Source organism: Pseudorca crassidens, chromosome 18, assembly GCF_039906515.1.
Source record: "Pseudorca crassidens isolate mPseCra1 chromosome 18, mPseCra1.hap1, whole genome shotgun sequence".
In the NCBI taxonomy this organism is placed as follows: domain Eukaryota; kingdom Metazoa; phylum Chordata; class Mammalia; order Artiodactyla; family Delphinidae; genus Pseudorca; species Pseudorca crassidens.
Genome location: NC_090313.1, coordinates 54,956,983 through 54,971,218, shown reverse-complemented (window position 1 = coordinate 54,971,218; position 14,236 = coordinate 54,956,983). Strand labels below are relative to the sequence as shown.

Below are 14,236 nucleotides of genomic sequence, written 5' to 3'. Positions count from 1 at the left end.
TGCCTTGCAGCCTGATTGGCCACATACACATGTAACACGTTTCACTTATTCCTCCCAGTGTCACCTCTCACCCAGAGAGAGGTGGCGGCGTGACCCCCCCCCGACCCCCCTTTACAGAGGATGGACTCCAGGCTTACTGCAGAGGGTCTCGACTCTGCACCAAAATCACCTGGAAAGATTTTAAAAACACAGAGGCCTGGGCCTCTCCTCAGAGATTCCCATTTAATTGGCCTGGGGCCGTGCCCAGACACTGGCATGCTAAAAAGCTCCCCATGTGTTTATAACGTACAGCTGGAGCTGAGGACCACCAGTTTAGGGAGAAAGAAACTTGTTCAGGGTAACAAAGTTTTAAAAGAACTGAAACAGCCTGCTATGCACTGAATGTCTGTGTCCCCCCACATTCCTATGTTGAAACCTAACCCCCCATGGGATGGTACCCAGAAGTGGGCCTTTGGGAAGTGATGAGGTCATGAGGGTGGAGCCCTCATGAATGGGATTAGTGCCCTTTTCCCAGAGAGCTCCTTCCCCCTTCTGCCATGTGAGGACACAGCGAGAAGACAGCTGTCTGTGAGCCAGAAAGCAAGACCCTCACTAGACACACAACCTGCTGGCACCTTAAGCTTGGACTTTCCAGCCTCCAGAACTATGAGAAACAAATTTCTGTTGTTTAAGAGTCACTCAGTCTATGGCAATTTGTTATAGCAGCCTCAAGGGACGAAGACACAGCCTCTGGACCCAAGTTTCTTCTGTACTAGTGGCTCACAAACTTTCCCTTGTATTCCAATCACCTGGCGGACTTGTTAAATAAAATACTGTGTTGGTCCCCTCCCCGAGAGTTTCTGATTCAGGAGGTCTGGAGTGGGGGCTAAACTGTATACTTCTAACAAGCACTCAGGTGCTGCTGCTGTTGGTGGCCTAATGAACACACTAGGTGAACCACTGCTCTCTACCATGCTATCTCTGGAAGGTCTGCTGTTCTTAATCTACTTGTAAATCTAGGGCGCATGGTTTGAAAAACAGAAGGCAGGGGAGGGGGGTTACTGCCCCTCTATGTGATATGTTCTTTTAACTTCAAACTCTCATAGCCTCTGAATCTGAGATGCCAGGGAGGAAACACCATAGAGCTATTACCATATCCCCAGGGAGAGAACTGACGCTCTGGAAGGATTCACAGCCCTGAATGTGAGTGTAGTATGTATTGAGTTAGTTCTGACAGTCTACAGGCTGCATAGAAAACCGAAACCCCATAGGGATGGGCCCTGTGGGAAGCAGTTCACACTTATTAACCACCCTGTCTAGATACAAATCCATATCAAACAGCCAGACATGTTAAGAGATTAAACAGAGGGAAGGGAAAGTCAAGAAAATATCCTGTTTTTGCAAACAAACAAAACCTTAGAAGCTGGTGATAATGAAGAAATTTGCTAAAAAGGTAATGAGTGAGGATCCCAGTGATCTAACATCCTTTTATCGAGTCGGCTAATCTCATGTTAGCTGCACCATTTTTTTCTTTCTAGGGGATCTCATTTATTTCTGTGGCTTAAACCAGAAGTTTCCAAGGAGGGCAAGGGGTCCTTTCCCCAGGGGGCCATTTAGAAACTTTTGAGGGAGTTTTTTATTGTCACAAAAACTGGGGGCTCTCTGGGCTTTTGTTGGGTGGGGCCCAGGGGTGTCAGATCCCAACCAGCTCAGGGGGGCCCTGAAGAACCAACCACCTAGAGCCCTGGGTGAAAAACCTGATGGTAAGCGTCTGTGCCTAGAACATAACACCGTTTTACATATAAAAGAGTGATGTTTGGTATAGTCTTAATGTACAACCAGTTTCCTAGGACTGGAATTACTGTGCAAATGGAGAAAAAATGGTACTTTCGTTTACTGTTTGAGAAAATTACCTGGTATTTAATTTGTCAACACACACTTAGGTCAATCTGCATTTTAGGCTGTGGCACAGACAGTGACCCAAGCATATGACTTTTATGATGTTTTCTAGTGCATCAGGCTCAAGTCCAAATTTTATTATAAATTACTTTCAATTTATTTTTTCTTTATGTTATAGTTGGGGGCCATACTGATTCTTGAAACCAATAACCTACTTACCTACCAGGTAGGTTGCGCTATCCTTTCCCACCCCCCCCCACTTTTTTCCCTTTTCCCAGCTTTTTAAATTAAAAATTTCAAATATACACAAAGTCAAAAGCGTTGTATAGTGAAAGTCTGTATATATCAGTTTATTCTATCTTAATTTCTAACCGGGATTTTTGTTATATAAATGGGTCATTAGGTCTGAGAGGGTTGGCTTAGACCAACATCACTCATGCTATTGAGGGTGTAACTTTCTAGAAAGTAACTCATATATTATCAACAAACTTAGCTTCTGTGTTCCACAGGGTATTGACAAAGACTCTCCTGACCTAACTCTAGTCAGGCTCCTCTGGGTCCTCTGTTTACTAGGCCCCAACCTTGGGCTCTGTCTTGGCCCGTTTATTCCAGTTTTAGCAAGAATCCTGCTGAGTCAGCCTTGGTCTGATCAACCTGGATATTTGATCTCCTTGACCTGCCTGCAGCAAAAATCCTGTTAGGTCAGTTTAGCAAAGAACCTCTTAGTAATTTTCCATCCACCAACACCTCCACCCTGTTCTTTGGCTATAAATCCCCACTTTTCCTTATTGTATTCGGGGCTGAGCCCACTCTCTCTCTCCTACTACAAAACCCCACGGTAGTAGCCTGCCTTGAATGAAGTCCGCCTCACCTTCTTTAACAAGTGTCCTGAACAACCTTTTCTCTAACAGTGTAGAGCCTGGAGCCCTTTGTTCAGTGCTAATTCCCTCTCAGGGGGCTTTTTTTATCCATTGGCTCTATTACAGTCTTGGTGGGGTTAGCGGGGAAGGCTGTTCACTTACAATTCAGAAACTTTCCTACTCTGGCCCCACCTGCAACTCCATTTTCTCATCTTTGCCACCTCCCGGGCTACTTAGAACTTGGGAGCAGACCTGAGCACGGGTATTGCATAGTCTCCCCTGGGCCTGGAAAGCCCTGCCCCAGCTTCTCTGCCGGCCAAAATTCTTCTTCCATTCTTCCAGACCTGATTCAACTGTTGCCGATAATGAGCAGGTCTCTGTGGGGCTCCTGGGCACAAAAGCCTTTCTGTGTCCCCTGTTTCTTTGGTTACAGGAAATAGGCATCATTCAGCCTTCAGGATCTTCCCTGAGTTCCTTTCCAATGGGCAGGTTCAAACAGTTGCTAATTAAGGAAGGGAAGGGATGCAGAGACCAGGGAGGAACAGTCAAGAAACAATAGTGCAGCCTTGGGGCAGGGTCCTGGTTCCCCATCAAGGGATACAAACAACAATATCTTTGAGCTGTTTTGCAGATACTGAAACCCCCTCCAGGTGGGAGAAGTTAACTCTGTGCTGCCCACAAGCCTGTAGACCCCAGACCAGTTGGAACCGGAAGGTTGATGATGCTGACTCCTCACCACCAACCCATCAGAAGAATGTCCACGAGCTGATCACACCCTTTTTGAACCATTACTGTAAACTCCTCACTCCCCCCTCCAGGTCGGGACACACAGTTCTGAGGGCATTAGCCCGCTGTGGCTCCCTTTGCCTGGCAAAGCAATAAAGCTATTCTTTTCTACTTCACCCAAAACTCTGTCTCCAAAAATTAATTCGGGGTTGGGATTTTCAGAGACTGGATTCAGCTTCCTCGCCACCTCTGTAAAACCTGCTCCCTCCCCCAACTGACAGCGATGGGCTCCTCCTCTTGATGGCTCCACGTTTCTGTTCATAGCTCCATGGCAGCGTGTTTCCCGGCCTGACCTGAAGCCACTTCTGTGTGGATGTCCGCCTCCTGGACACGGACTGTAAGGTCCTTGAGGGAGGGAACAAGTGTCAGTCACCTTTGTATCCTCCATGCTTCACACCATCCCTTGCACACAGTGGGCTCCAATAGCACTTCCTGAATTTGACTGACAGTTTGGAATACAGGAGAAAGTAATACTGCAGGTACCATAGTGGCTGATTCATGGGTTTTCAAAAGTCCGGGCTTATTTAAACCCATAACATGTTCTATCCATCAAAAAAATGTTCTACTCACCAGTTCTGACTTAGAGAAATATGGAAGCTTTCAAAGACGATTGATCAGTTTATAAAATATGTGTGGCCCCATTGGCCTCTGAGAACAAAACACAATCAATACCATTATTAGAACCAAAGGATTATAAAACAGAAATATAGGTTTGGGATTAAATTTTTTTTTTAGTAAATTTATTTTTGGCTGCATTGTGTCTTCCTCGCTGTGCGCGGGCTTTCTCTAGTTGCGGCAATCAGGGGCTACTCTTCGTTGCGGTGCGCAGGCTTCTCATTGTGGCGACTTGATGCGGAGCATGGGCTCCATGTGTGCGGGCTTCAGTAGTTGTGGCACGTGGGCTCAGTAGTTGTGGCTCTCAGGATTAGCCGCTCCGTGGCATGTGGGATCTTCTCAGACCAGGGCTCGAACCCATGTTCCCTGCATTGGCAGGTGGATTCTTAACCACTGCGTCACCAGGGAAGCCCAGGATTAACTATTTTAAAAGGATATTCCTGATACATGCATATCTTGAGAGAGATGGATCTTTTCTTATTTAACTGCATAACCACCTTTGCATATCTTGATATTGTGGCACATCCTGGGTATTCAATTTTGTTCTGGGTTGGATGAATAAAGCATGTGTGGGAGTCACATTTTATAATTTTATATTGAGCAGTGCAAAGGAAAACATCCCTTTTACCTTGTCCTCGGTCTTGCAGTAAAAGCCTTTAATAGGTCCAGAGAAATTATCCCTGTGCCTTGACCAGAACCATCTGCAAAGCTATGACTAAGCGAAATGCAGCCACGCACACATGGGGCTGCAGAGCTTGGCCCCGGGGCAGAGCCCACGCTGAACACAGCCAGCCCTTGTCATCATCAAATAATGTGTAACATCAGCCGGGCTCTGAGGTTAGCATCTGTTTGTTATTCAAAAGGGCTTGTGAAGTGTGTTTGGGTCTCAACAAGGGGAGTTCTTTCATTCGAATGAAAAGCATCTCTAGTTTTTCTCATCAGTCAGAGGAAGACAGGTCGATGAGATGTTTGCAGGCCAATAAACTATCAGGAGAGACATTATTTTCAAGAGCCTTTTTTCATGAAGTCTCACCGACTCCATCTACAGATTTAACAGGAGAGCACAAACAGTGATGCCTCTTTCTCATCTCAGAACATGAAAGAGAGGAAGATATTTATGGTGGCCATCCAGAGAGGAGGCCTGCAGTGACACTTCGGTTCACAGATGTCCACTGAAGCATCAATGCGTGGCTTAATGTCTCCAACTGCCTGTAAATTGAATTTTTGAAAGCAAACATGTGTGCCCTTTTCAAAGGAGACTCGAAGGTTTCATCTGTAATAGGCCATAGTCAGAAAGCAGATGATACGCCAGGGGAATTTCTCCACGCTCACTTCCTGGATTAAACGGGAAATCTGAAGAATTGAGAAACATGTATAAATAGATCCCACCTGTTGTTGATGAGATTATTAGGTCATTAAAGTTTCCCTCCTCTTGACAAGTGCCACTTTCAGACCTTGCAATGTTCTAGAGGAGCTTGAGCATTTTATTCACTGTGTTAAGAAAGCTGCTTGGAAAGAAATAGCTCTCGCAAGTCTTTCTGCCAAAACCTTTTTTTTAAGGTTTTTAAAAAATTAATTAATTTTTGGCCATGTTGGGTCTTCGTTGCTGCTCGTGGGCTTTCTCTAGTTGCGGCGAGCAGGGGCTACTTTTTGTTGTGGTGCGTGGGCTTCTCATTGCGGTGGCTTCTCTTGTTGTGGAGCATGGGCTCTAGGTGTGCAGGCTCAGTAGCTATGGCTCGCGGGCTCTAGAGCGCAGGCTCAGTAGTTGTGGCGCACAGGCTTAGTTGCTCCGTGGCATGTGGGATCTTCCCAGACCAGGGCTCAAACCCGTGTCCCCTGCATTGGCAGGCGGATTCTTAACCACTGCGCCACCAGGGAAGTCCCTCTGCCAAGACTTTGTATAGTTCTAAGAACTTGTTTTTTTTCAATGCTAAGGTGTTGCTTTTTCATTTTGAAAATGTAAAGGACACAGAGTGGTCCTCTCTCAGAGAGAATACGCTGCACGGTGCAGGTGGGTTAGTGGTACCATGGCTGCCAAAAAGAACAGTTCCTTCCCATTTGGATGTGTGTGAGGGGCGCTCCTTCTCCCTGAATGAGAAGTCTCCCAGGCTTCCCTGGTTAAACTCCTAAATGCATGAAACATACTTACATTCTGGAAATCATTAACTTCAGTCGCTTCTTCAGCTCCACTTCCCATTTTAAAGGTCTCCAAGTTGTTCCCAGCATCTATTTCCATTGACCCATCTTGTAATTTCCCATTGATACTCATGGTATAATGGACATTGTAAATCTGGAAGAGAACATCAGAGTTAGTGATGCCTCCCTTTTAGAGTAATTCAGGGCTTATCTTTAGATCTGCAGTATATAAAGTAGCCTTCCTATTTCTCAGAGATACACTGAATCATTCTTAATAGTAAGGATGATTATCTTAGTTATCTGTGAGGACTTTATTCATAGACCAATCACTTAATACATGATTTCTTAAAAAATATCTTAAAAGTAAAGCTTTTGATAGTCTCTGATACTAAATCAAATAGCTCAGTGATTTGCAATCTTGGCTACATGTAGAAGCATCTTAGTAGAATTTCCAGCTACCATGCTTAGGTTCTCCCCACTGGACTGATCAAATCCGAGCCTGTGGGGATGGGGTGTGAGCACAGATCTTTCTTTTTCTGAAGGTCAATTCTACTATGCAGCCAGAGTTAAGACCCATTGATGGATAAATGGAAATTGAGGAGGCAGAGGGTTAACTGGGCTGTTATCTGAACAAATCTGCAGTGGCACGTCACTTTGAAGGTATTTTTTTTAAGTCATTCAGTCAAGCTTTGGCGTGGAGTGTGGTATACAGTAAGAACTGCAGGCAGGACTAGGATATGCCTGAGATAGAGTAGCATTTACAGAGAGCAAGATCAATGTGCACATCTGTTTCAGCTCAAAATAAGAGGTTCTCATTTTAATGACTCTGTGGGACAGACATGGCCTCATAAAGCATTATGTTACGAGACTTGTGGGGAGAAGAGAGGGAGGCTTGGCATTGTCCAAGAGCACTGGCCCAGGAATCAGAAAAATGATGGCCACACCCCTTATCCCTGTGTCTTGGGAGTTACCTTGAGTGTAAAACAATGAAGTGGGACCTCAGAAGTGATTTTTTTTTTTTTATGTTGGGGGTAGGAGTTTATTACTTCATTTATTTATTTTTGCTGTGTTGGGTCTTCATTTCTGTGTGAGGGCTTTCTCTAGTTGTGGCAAGTGGGGGACACTCTTCATCGCAGTGCATGGGCCTCTCACTATCGCGGCCTCTCTTGTTGCGGAGCACAGGCTCCAGACGCGCAGGCTCAGTAGTTGTGGCTCACGGGCCCAGTTGCTCCACGGCATGTGGGATCCTCCCAGACCAGGGCTCGAACCCGCGTCCCCTGCATTAGCAGGCAGACTCTCATCCACTGCACCACCAGGTAAGCCCCCTCAGAGGTGATTTTCATTTATGTCCTTAGAGTTCTGGGGCTTCATGGAGGTGGTCCAGAGGTGAGGGGAGCAGAGTAGGTAGAACTGTGAGGTTCCTTTATCCACCCCAAGCCCCAGCCCCATGCAGTTTAACCAGAGCAGCTCTGCTTCTGATCTCTTTTATGTGTTGGATTTCTGAGTAATATCTTGTTTAAAATTCCACCATTAGAAATTTTTTTTACAGTGTACCACTAAATTAGATGATCCAAAGGGCTCTCTTAGTTTAGACATCTGGTAAGGACAATAGTTTAAAAAGTAATTCACACACTGCTCCTGTTCAGTATGCCGCTGCTCTAGAACATTCTCTGTGTCATGGGGTAGTAGGTGGGTTCCTTTTCTTATCTTTTCTTCCTTTTTCTTCAAGGTATATATATGTATATATCTATATCTTATATATGATATATAATATATCTCTTATGTGATATATAAGCTATAAAATCTTTAAAGGGGAAGGAATGGGAACTGATGAAAGACACTTGCTACTTAGTGTCAGGTCAGTAGGTCAGAACTGCAAAGACCTCAGATTCAATTCAAGTCTGATTTTCTCCCTCATTATGACGAATGGCTGACCGCAGCATGGACAAACCCCGGGAAAAGTATCTGTTGTTATTGGATCATTACTTGTAGAAAACTCATTATTGCAAGACCCACAGGGTGCTATTTTAGTTTATCAGCAGAGACGTAGAAACGGCTTTGCTAGCATGTACCCTTTTAGGTAACAGCCCTCTGTCAGTTGAAGAGAAAATGCCGGCGTGCAGTTCAGCCTCATTCTCAGTGACCCTCCTTCCCTCGTTCTGATGAACTCCGATTCCTGCAGGACACTGTCTTCACAGCTCACCCGATCATAAGAACCACGTCTAGGGGCTTCCCTGGTGGCGCAGTGGTTGAGGGTCCGCCTGCCGATGCAGGGATCACGGGTTCGTGTCCCGGTCCGGGAAGATCCCACATGCCGCGGAGCGGCTGGGCCCATGAGCCATGGCCGCTGAGCCTGCGCGTCCGGAGTCTGTGCTCCGCAACGGGAGAGGCCACAACAGTGAGAGGTCCGCGTACCGCAAAAAAAATTAAAAAAGAACCACTTCTAGGGCTTCTGCTTTAGGGGAAGCGGGAGCAGAGCCCAGCAATCTGTTTTCACTTTGCACCTCAGGCGTCCTCACCATCGGCCAGTTTGGGGAAACCTGTTTTCTTTGGCTGAGCCAGGGCTTTCTGCAGGTAAAGCTCAGAAAGCAGGCTCTGTTCTGCCCCTGTGCTCTCTGAGCAGCCCCTATTCACTTGAACTAATTTTGGCTGTCCAAGGGCACATGGCAGACAACGCGCATGTGAGTTTCTGCTGGCACGAGTGTCCTTCCTTCACTCATGAGACAAGAGGCTCTTTTTTTTTTTTTTTAAGCATTGCACATAAGCTTTTTACTACTCAAGCAATCCTAAATTTAAGTAACTGTTTGCAAATTCTTAGCGGGTCTTGAGGAGACAAGATCGCAACACTAGAACTGTGGCTTTTATCCTAATTTCACTTTCCTCTACCACCCTTCGCCACCTCCCCGCCAGCAGAAGCTCCCTAACGAGGCGTCCTTTGTAATGTAGCTGCAGCCCGGCTTTCATAAGCAGTACACTGTCTGCATGGGGCAGCAATGGAGGTTTGTGCCCTCCTGAAGTGCCTTGGGTTGGGGGGTGGTAAAAAGTCGGAAGTTATTTCCGAAGTACTGGGCCCTGAGCTCAGAAAGTGGCTCGGTTGGTGGAGCAGTAATCACATTATCTGCTCCAAACTGATGGAGCTGTTAGCACCTAAGGCTATTTCTGTCCAAGCACAAAGAAAGTTTATTATGTGCCAATAGTCTGCTCAACATGGTACCTTTTACAGCCAAGGAGGTTTGCTAATGAGTTTCTAATTAAGCCTGGGTTCATAAGATAATTACATCATGTTTGGGACAATGTCTTGAAAAATCAGGCTGAGAATAAAGTCCCCGAGCAATGATGTCTTCGCCTCATCCCACGGGGTAGGGTTGTCAGTTATGTCATATTGGTGGGCGTTTCCCATATTTCAATGCCTTGTTCCATTTACAATAACGTGGATGAAGCATGGCCTCAATATTTGAGCCCAGTCGCTTGTCCCCTGATTATTAGCACTCCAATGCTTCAGAATTCTCTAGCTGCTTTCCAGTAAACCTGTCCTAAGGGGATTTACCCATATGAAAGGCATAGGAGGTAAATTACTGCTGGCTCTCCTCTATAAACCAATATAGAGCAGCAGAGGCATAGATAATCCCCAAAGAGTGGGTAGTTCATTTGGTTGGGGATGTCTTTCTGTTTGACAGAGACTTGATTATGCTTTGTTTGGGCCATTTACATTTGTATTCAGGGAAAGCAGACCTGTGCCTGTGCTATGCATAGACGGTGCCAAATTTACTCTATTTAGTATTTTGTGATTTGTTTTTCAGACTTAAGTAATGGATCAGCATGGAATATTTTGGGAGTTAAAAAAAAAAACAAACCTACCACGATTTTCTTCATTTTCCTGCCTCTATAAGAGACAGGGATAACTTTGATTGTTGGCAATAAAATGTGATAAACTATTCCTCTGTATTTTTAGAATTTAATACTGCTCTCTTGAACCAGACAACCAACCATCTTGCAGTAAAGTACAAGTTATGATAAAAGGAGGCCCTGCTCTTTCAGGGCGATCTTTCAATCTCTCTTTCTAGAAGCTTGTCAGTTAGCTGTGTTTGCCTTGAATAATTAAATGCCAAATGGTGTTCATTTTCATACATACCAGGACCAAAATCTTTACCCGCTCCCTCCTAAAAAGCAAAGCTATTTTTGTACCCAAAGGACCTATACCATTGAAGTTTTGTCATCTAAAAGATAGCATTTACATTCGAAGATGGTACAGTTTCCCAAGGGATGACAATCTGAACCCTGCTGTTAATGGAGGTGGAGATACTGACATCGTTCTCATGTTCAGATATGCTGCTTTCAAATGTGAGCATCTGGCCCAGCTTCTATATTTAAAATATACAAATAGATTACGGCACTTTTCAAATATACACAAAATACTGTGCAATTCTGATCTTCCAAATCGATGCTTGTAAATTTGATATAGTCTCTAAAACAGACTCTGCTAAATGGCATGCTTATCTACGTTAGGCATTTGAGTTAAAAATACAAATTATGCCGTGACTGCAGAAGATGTGATGTGTAAAATGGCTGAATTGCTTTCAGCACCATTTTCTCTAAGTACTGGGATTCATTCATGCTTTGAATTTCATGGTGGGAGAGAAACGGGAAACAGCAGTCACAGATCCTCTGAGGGTAGTGATTAAGAAACAGCCCTTTGTGTGCACCCTGGAGATGGAATTCTTTTCCATTAATTGAAATACTTATACCAAGCCTGGCAATGGTCATCAAGATAAAATGCCTCCCTTTACGTAGGTGAACAAAATTCAGAGTATTTAACAAAAACACGGGTATTTTGCTTAGTTGGGTCAGAAACACTTTTTAGATTCCTTGAGAGCCAACTGAGCTCTAAAATAAATAGTTGCATACAAAGAAAGTAGGACAGCAGTTAGTAAAACATTTACCATTAAATCACATGTGACCAAGCCAGAAGTGATTTTTAAAGACATTTGCCATCTTTAAGGAAGTTAGATCTTTTTTTTTTTCCCCTTACTGCATGAGAGAAGGGGGCATTAAAAGATGAGAGAGAGAGGGAGAGAGAGAGGGAGGGAGAGAGAGGGAGAGAGAGAAAGAGAGAGAGAGAGAGAGAGAAGACAGAAGGGAGAGGGAGGAAGGGAGGGAGGGAGGGAGAGAGAGAGACAGCGCTACTGAGAGGTCAAATTCGTCCCCTTATTGGGTCTGAATGTCCCTCCACTGTCTTTGTCTTAAATTCACAGCCTTTCTCAGCTGGGAGAGGGCTTAGTTCCATTTCTTTCCTAAGGATGAGTAAAGCGAGGCCAGAGGGGATGTGCCTTACCCATGGTCACTCAACTGCTTAGCGGAGACGCCAGGCTGGGATGGGCCAAAAAGAACTTTCTTGGAACCGTCCCCTGCTTTTCCCCGCTACTCTGTCTTTAACATCTTCCCATAAAGCCCTGACTGGCTTTTCTGCAAAGTTGCCCGTGAGTGGGAAGCCGCATCGTGGAGTTGGTTGGAAGAAGGGGGAAGGTACCCGGGAGGCCCCGAGGGGAAAGCATCAGCTGGGGCGAGGGGGCCGCTCTGGCGCCACCTAGGAGGGGACACGCGAGTGACAGAGAGGACCCCGCTGTCCCGCGCGCCCCCAGGCCCCGCGCCCCTCCCGACCTCGCGCACCCTGACTCGTGCCCGCAAGCCGGCAGCCGCCCTCCGGACTTACGTGATTGTCGCTCCCCTTCCAGAAGTAGAAGGCCCCGATGGCCCCGAAGAGCAGCAGCGCCGCCCCCGAAATGAGGACCACGGCTCCGACCTGGAGCAACCGCGCGGGGCTGGTGGGCTTCACGGTCACCGTGGCGTACGCCTGCGGGCCGGCGGGAGAGGGACTGTCATGTCCGCGCGCGGCGACCCAGCGCATTGGGGGTGTCGGACAGCTCGCCCGGGGCTCCTCCGGGCGGCCCTTTTCGCCGCGCTTGCGTCCATGGGTCCCTGGTACTCGGGAGTGGATGTGCGCTGAACAAACTTCGCGGTGCAGGGCCATCGCCCCGCGGGTCTCTCTCCGCCTGCCACCCAACGCCCCCTCTTTCCTCCCTATCCACCCTCCCCTTCACACCAGACTGGGGATGCCAGGCCCCTTGCACACGCACACGCGTGGGGCGCCACCCCAAACCCACATTTGGGCGCCCACATTTGTTCCCAGCTCCCCAATTCGGTGACACAAATCGCTGACCCGGGACAGGGGATACGGGCCCCGCGTGTCTGGGGCTCCCAGGCGGTACTCACCGGGGGGCTACAAAACTCAACCTCGTCGGGTCCCACCAGGGCGATGGGCACTTTGTCCGAGTTCTCCGTCATGGCTGCGGTCACAGGAGCGGGACACTGGGCGGCTCCGCGCGCGCCCTGGGCTCTGTCCTGCTGCCCCGACGTGCCGGGCACTTCAACGGGGCGCACGCGCGCTTGCTTGCACCGTGCCCCGTCCCTCCTGGGCCAGCCCAGCGCTCCCCACCCCTCCCAGCGCCTCACCTTTCTCCTCCCTTCCTTCTCCCGCCTGGAGCAGCAGTGAGTTCATCCTGCCTTCCAGATGCCCCTCTTCTCGCTCTCTCCCGTCTACTGCCCCCACCACTCCATCCCCGCACCCCCTGCCCCAAACATCCTTGTAAACCTGAGTGTGTCATGGTGGGTGGTGCTGAGCGAGTAGACTAGGGGTGCTGACCCCAAGAAATGCTAAATCGCCGACACTCCTTCCACCATCCAAGGATCTCTTAGGATGTCAGAAGGCTCTGCCGTGACGCCTGGCTGGAGGCCCATTTCCTGCAGTGTCCTTGGATGTGTGTGTTGGGCGGTGGTGCTGGTGGAACAGGACGCAGAGGAGAGCAGGGCCGTGAAGGTGGAACTGGGGACATGGGCCAACGTTTGCCAGGGTTTATGCTGGCCTGGCACTGCTGGATGGCCCTGGGACAGGAGCGTGGATCCGGGTCTTAGAGATGGGCCCTTGTCACTGGTTCCTCTAGGAGCCTTAGCAGGAGGGTACAGCTGCAGCAAAACTGAAAGCCAAGCAAAGGGGCTGGAGGGAAGGAGCTGGCGAGACCAGACTAAGAGTACATTCTGGTTGACTGACTAAGTTAAACAGAGACAAAAACAACAATGGCAACACGCATACACCAAAAACACCGATATGTCCAAAGGAATAGCTAAGTATATATGTACATATATAGTATGTATATTATACTATATACACAGAGAGATAGACAGATCGATATAGTATATAGTATGTATTTTTAAGGCAGAACAGGAGAGAGTTTTTTCACTTTGGGAAATGCCATCTGCCAGTACTAGGACTACGTGGTACCTCGTTTGGATCCAGGTTTCATTAATTGGGTTCTAGCTTGGTGCAGAGTCCTTTGCTGGGGAGTAAGCGGGGTACGGGACGGTGCAGGGGAGGACTTGCGGTTTCCTGAGCAGCGGGAGGTTGGGTGGACAGTACTTTGGTAGGAGGAAGTGTTGGATTTTGAGGGGATACTGATGAGAGGGGGCACGTGGTGACAAGTATGATGACAGCGGAGCTGGGAAGGAGCAGAGGAATGAAAGAGACTTGCACAGAAGAGTCTGTAGGTCTCTGCCGGTGCTGGGCTGGGGAGACTGAGGCTTCAGGCCGAGGGAGGCTGGGAGAGTGGTGGGAGCCCAAGGGAAATGAGGAAGTGGCGAGGAGCAGTTGGGAGAGAGCGGATATGGTAAGACTAATTTCAGACTTGTTGAGCTTGCTGTGGGGAATGGAAAAGAAGAGCCCGGGAACGTCCCAAACCTGCCTTGGATTCAGACAAGGCACCACTGGCTGCACCTCCCACTAGACGTAAGGGGCTGAAAAACCCCCTTACACTCTGCAGAGGCTCAGCCCCAGGGCACTGCTGCAGAGTTCAAGACCTCCTCTCCCAAGGGCACTTGTAATGGGAATTTCAGAAGCATTAAGAGTAGTC

General features: G+C 47.6%; 1 protein-coding gene across 2 annotated transcripts in view; it reads right to left on the bottom strand.

Moving 5' to 3' along the window:
• The window catches only part of CNMD (chondromodulin), a 28,543-nt gene extending 15,862 nt beyond the window's left edge, over window positions 1-12,681 (bottom strand). The window contains exons 1-3 of one of the 2 annotated variants that reach the window (XM_067713209.1): window positions 12,546-12,681; window positions 11,986-12,126; window positions 6,289-6,429 (exon numbers count right to left, since the gene is read on the bottom strand). In XM_067713209.1, the coding sequence (XP_067569310.1) occupies window positions 6,289-6,429; window positions 11,986-12,126; window positions 12,546-12,617 (354 nt within the window). In that variant the 5' untranslated portion in view covers window positions 12,618-12,681. Of the gene's footprint in view, window positions 1-6,288; window positions 6,430-11,985; window positions 12,305-12,545 lie in introns of those variants that run through there. The other variant, XM_067713208.1, reaches the window with a different exon arrangement.
• Window positions 12,682-14,236: the final 1,555 nt, after the last annotated feature.